We start from the raw sequence: 4,736 nt of genomic DNA, 5'->3' as shown, positions 1-4,736 counted from the left end.
TTCTGCTGGGGCCCGGCCCCTCCAACCTGACCCCCCGCGTCATGGCGGCCGGGGGGCTGCAGGTGCTGGGACACATGCACCAGGAGGTGTACCAGGTAGGTCAGCGGGGCCTCGGCCCCGGCCCCTGGGCGGCCGGTCAGCGGGCCTCGGCCCCGGCCCCTGGGCGGCCGGTCAGCGGGGCCTCGGCCCCGGCCCCTGGGCGGCCGGTCAGCGGGCCTCGGCCCCGGCCCCTGGGCGGCCGGTCAGCGGGGCCTCGGCCCCGGCCCCTGGGCGGCCGGTCAGCGGGCCTCGGCCCCGGCCCCTCGGGCGGCCTCCTCCCGGGAGTGGGAGCAGGGACGGCTGTGACGCCGTGTGTCCACCACCCCCAGATCATGGATGAGATCAAGCAAGGCATCCAGTACGTGTTCCAGACCAGGAACCCCCTGAGCCTGGCCATCAGCGGCTCAGGGCACTGTGCCCTGGAGGCTGCCCTGTTCAACCTGCTGGAGCCAGGCGACTCCTTCCTGGTCGGGGTCAGCGGTATCTGGGGGCAGCGGGCCCAGGACATCGCGGAGCGCATCGGTAAGAGAAGGGGCGGGGGGGTGTGGCCCCTCAGTGCGTCCTTCCCAAGGCCTCCTGCGCCAGCATGAAACCTGGAAGCACCCAGGTCCTGCTCCCAACCTCAGGCCCTCCCCAGGCAGAAGCTGCCCGCTCCCCACGCTTCATGCCTCCACCTCCTGCCGGCCCGCTGCCTCCTCCCAGGATGCTCCAGGCCCCATCCCCTGGTGTCTTGGAACTTGGGGTCAGCAGTTTCCAGAGCCCACGGAGGGGTCGGCACTGCAGGGTGTTCTCGGATCTCAGCCCAAACACGGGGGACCCCCCCACCCCAGCTCTCTGAGGTCTCTAGGGGCCAGCCCCGCCTCTGTTACAAGACAAAGTTCCAGAAGCTGCATCTCCCATAAAATCTCAGAAGCAGTTTCTGGAGCTGCAAAATGCTGAGGTAGGGACAGAGTTTGCAGTCCAGAGTAAAATTTTCTGGAGAGACAGACAAAAGTCAAAGCCCGAGTGTGCTTTGGGTTTAATGATTGATCGTGGTTTGGAAATGTTGTGAAGCTCCTGGGTGGTCAGCTCCACACGCGGCCCTGTTCGGTCCAGGTCAATGGACAACCCCTGACAGCCTGAGGGGGTCTTGACCCCTCGCCGGGGCCCCTCCAGTCTACACATTGGCTTCAAGGGGACCCCAGGTTGGGCAAGGCACCCTCCTGGCCTGGGGCTCCCCACCTCACCCCACACCCCCGGGCTGGGGCTCTGGGACAGTCTTGGGCCTCCCTGCCTCCTGCACATGAGGCTGGGGGTCTGCTGTGCACGGGGAGCAGGACAAGGGCCTGCTTTCCTGGAGCCCCCAGGCCCCAAAGAGGGCAAAGCCCGCTCAGGCCTCCCTCATCCATTCAGTCCTTCATCAAACGCTGTGGTCCCTCTGAAGTCACCCTCCGATGTCACCCTGTGATGTCACCCTCTGAAGTTACCTCTGATGTCACCTCACCCTCTGATGTCGTGCTCTGAAGTCACCTCTGATGTCACACTCCAAAGTCACCCTCTGATGTCACCCTCTGAAGCTCAGCCCTGCACAGATCCGCACTTCCTCTGTGGGGAGGGCAAGGGACAGGGGTGCTCCCGCCCGGCTGGGTTCAGGGAAGGAGGCCAGAGCAGGGGGCCGAGAGCTGTGGGACCTGCTCCCATCCGCGCGCCGCAGAGCCTGGATTCACCGAGCACACCCCAAGCTCCTCCCTGGGCAGCGGCTGGGCCAGTGTGGCCAGCCCCCACAGGGCCCACCTGCTCAGCACGCCACATCCCCAGTACTGGTCCCCACCCGTGTGCAGGGCGCTCACCACTCACGTTGCCCCCAGGAGCCCGCGTGTGCCCGATGGTCAAGGCGCCTGGAGGCCACTTCACTCTGCCGGAGGTGGAGGAGGTGCGGGGACAGTGACCCAGGGCAGGGCCGGTCAGCTGGGCTCAGGGGACGCAGTGACCCAGGGCAGGGCCGGTCAGCTGGGCCGGCTCAGGGCGGGGAGGGGGCCATGGCAGGTCCCCGGGGCTTCTGAGCCCAGCTGCCCGGCCCTGAAAGCTTTCCCACACCTGGGGCAGGTGGGAGTTTGACTAGGAGGGTTCTGCTCCCCAAGGAAGCTAGATCAGGACCCAGGCCATGGCAGGGTGCAGGGGCAGGAGTGGGGGGGAGCAGGCCATGCCCTGAGTCTCGGGGTGCCAGTCCCCACTATCGGGCAGGATCATCCCATCCAGCCCAGAACCAGGCTGACCTCATGCTGGCCCCAGGAGGATGCGGTGGGGGGCTGAGGCCAGTCTGGCTCAGCCTCAGGAAGAAAGTCCACACCATCCGGAACAAGCCCTCCTCCTGGACCCGAGATGCCCAGCCCTGCCAGCACAGGCGGGGCCGGAGGAGCGTCCGGTCCCCGCTGCCCAGATCTGGCCGTCTATGGGGCCGTCTGTGGGGCGGCAGTGTCTGGGGCAGGTCTCATCCCACCCTCACAGGACAGTCTTCATGTGAGGGGCCGGCAGACCGGGGGAGGCCCCTGCCCCGCTGGCTCTGCCTCAGGCTGTCACCTTCTCCCTCAGGCCCTGGCCCGGCACAAGCCGGTGCTCCTGTTCCTGGCCCACGGAGAGTCGTCCACCGGCGTGCTGCAGCCCCTCGATGGCTATGGGGAGCTCTGTCACAGGTAATCCCATCCCCACAGATAAGCCTGGCCCTCAGGTGAGCCTGGCCCTCAGGTGAGGTTGTCCCTCAGGTGAGCCTGTCCTTCAGGTGAGCCTGGCCCTCAGGTGAGGCTGTCCCTCAGGTGAGCCTGGCCCTCAGGTGAGGCTGTCCCTCAGGTGAGCCTGGCCCCTCAGGTGAGCCTTGCCCTCAGGTGAGCCTGTCCCTCAGGTAAGCCTGTCCCTCAGGTGAGCCGTGCCCTGAGTGCCTGTCAGTGCTGGGGACAGGGCCAAGCCCAGCTCAGAGCCAGGCTGGGGATAGGGTGGGGTGCGCTGGGGTGCTGGCAGGCCCCTCCCCACAGGAAGTAACAGGGCAGGTCCAGCTCCCTTTCCCGCTGGGCCCACCCCAGCCTCTCTTATGTGGAGTGGGGTTCAGGCTTTCTTGGGGTCCTCCTGGCCCTGGGCAGAGGCTGGGTGTACCCTCTGGTCTGAGAGCAGGATCAGGTGTCCCCAGAGTGCCACCCCCCTCCAAGCTGGGCCCAGGGCCTGCCCACCTTGCCCTGACCCCAGAGCCCCAGAGAAGCCCCCGCCCTCCACTGCTTCCCCAGGGCCCCCACCCCTCAGCGGGGTCCCTTTCTAGGACCAGCAGCCCTGCTCTGGACAGTTGACCACAGAGGGAAAGGAGAGAAACTCCACCTCCAGGCTGGATCATCCTGGCAGACCTGCTGTCCTCCAAGGGGCCACGGGGCCACTGGGCACAGCCCCAGCCAGACCACCTGTCCCCTGGAGTCCTGTCCAGGGCGCCACACTCACCAGCGTCACCTGGGCTACAATTCCCAGAGGCCCACAGGGAACGCTCTTTGGGCCCTTCTCCTAGGAAAGTGCGGGTGGAGGAGGGTCAGAGGCTCAGCTCAGCCTGCTCCTGGACTCTGTCCTCCGCATGCGCTGGACGTCTGCCTGGTGGGCTGCCAGACAGACCGAAGGCCAGCCTTCTGCTGCCCAGCTTCCCGGACCCGACACAGCCCTGAGGCCTGCAACCTCAGGGTACCCAGCTGACCCACAGGATGCAGACTGCCCGGCTGGCCCTCTCAAGTACCTGTGTGGGGACCCGGGGTCTAGCGACCGGAGGCCCTGGCCATCCTGAGCCGCCCGTGTGATGTCCGGTCTGCTGGGGGCTGACCGTGGTCCCAGCTCAGGGCAGGTTGCCAAGTCTGATGCCCCGTCCTGCTCTCTGCTGCCCTCCCCCAGGCACCAGTGCCTGCTCCTGGTGGACTCGGTGGCATCCCTGGGCGGGGCCCCTGTCTACATGGACCAGCAGGGTGAGTGCGTGCCCCCACCCCAGCCTGTCGGTGGGCCCTGAGGGTCAGAAGTCCTCTCCAGTGTCCCGTGCCCCGTGCCGGGGCCTGCACGTCCGTCAGCCCCACATGGGGCCCAGTCTCCACAGGCCCCCGTGCACACACCAGCTCCTCCCAGGGCTGGACACCCTCCATACTGACCATACCCCATGTCGCAGCTGGGCCGTTGGGCCGGGACAAGCCCAGGGAGAGAGGGAGGGAGGAAGGGATGCTGCAGGACCAGCACTTGGAGAGGGTCAGAGCCCTGACGGGGAGGGCGCGGGCAGTGCCAACCAGGGCAGGGACTTGGGTCCCGTCCATCCAGGCCTCGGTTTCCATTGACCCCACCCTCAGGGAGGTGGTGGCAGGGCGGGGCTCTGATCCCAGCCCTGGTCCTCCATTCTCCCAGCTGGCTGCTTGCCCAGCACCCTCCGCTGCTGCTGTCCGTGTCTTAAAACCCCGGGCAGTAGGGGCGCCCCGTGGACGGGCACCTCACGATGCGAGAGCGTCACCTTCCTCCCCCTCGGCCACCCGCACCCTCCCTGCCTGCACTTTGACCCCAGCCGCGTGGGTCTGCCATGCTGAGCAGATAATAGCGGGGCCCTCCGGTTAGCTCAGCCCACCTGGAACAGCGTCGGGCCCGCAGGAGAGGGGTCTAGTCCCACAGCGTGCTTGGATGGTGGGTCCCAGGTCCAAGCACGCTGTGGGACTAGACCC

The 4,736-nt window shown here is 67.2% G+C and overlaps 1 protein-coding gene across 1 annotated transcript; it reads left to right on the top strand.

Moving 5' to 3' along the window:
• Window positions 1-6: 6 nt before the first annotated feature.
• On the top strand, window positions 7-4,629 carry AGXT (alanine-glyoxylate aminotransferase). Its single transcript, XM_010861614.1, has 5 exons — window positions 7-95; window positions 369-561; window positions 1,860-1,951; window positions 2,611-2,711; window positions 3,934-4,629. Exons 1-5 carry the CDS (start codon window positions 42-44, stop codon window positions 4,043-4,045), a joined length of 552 nt encoding a protein of 183 aa, XP_010859916.1. The 5' UTR covers window positions 7-41; the 3' UTR covers window positions 4,046-4,629.
• The last annotated feature ends 107 nt before the right edge of the window (window positions 4,630-4,736 follow it).

The sequence above is a fragment of the Bison bison genome, unplaced genomic scaffold (assembly GCF_000754665.1).
Source record: "Bison bison bison isolate TAMUID 2011002044 unplaced genomic scaffold, Bison_UMD1.0 scf7180017857914, whole genome shotgun sequence".
Lineage (NCBI taxonomy): Eukaryota > Metazoa > Chordata > Mammalia > Artiodactyla > Bovidae > Bison > Bison bison.
This window is presented reverse-complemented; position numbering and strand designations above follow the sequence as displayed.

Coding starts and splice junctions, on each gene's coding strand:
- AGXT (XM_010861614.1), top strand. CDS start 42: ATGGCGGCCGGGGGGCTGCAGGTGCTGGGACACATGCACCAGGAGGTG. Junction 1,952..2,610: donor CTCTGCCGGAGGTGGAGGAG/GTGCGGGGACAG, acceptor CTTCTCCCTCAG/GCCCTGGCCCGGCACAAGCC. Junction 2,712..3,933: donor TATGGGGAGCTCTGTCACAG/GTAATCCCATCC, acceptor GCCCTCCCCCAG/GCACCAGTGCCTGCTCCTGG.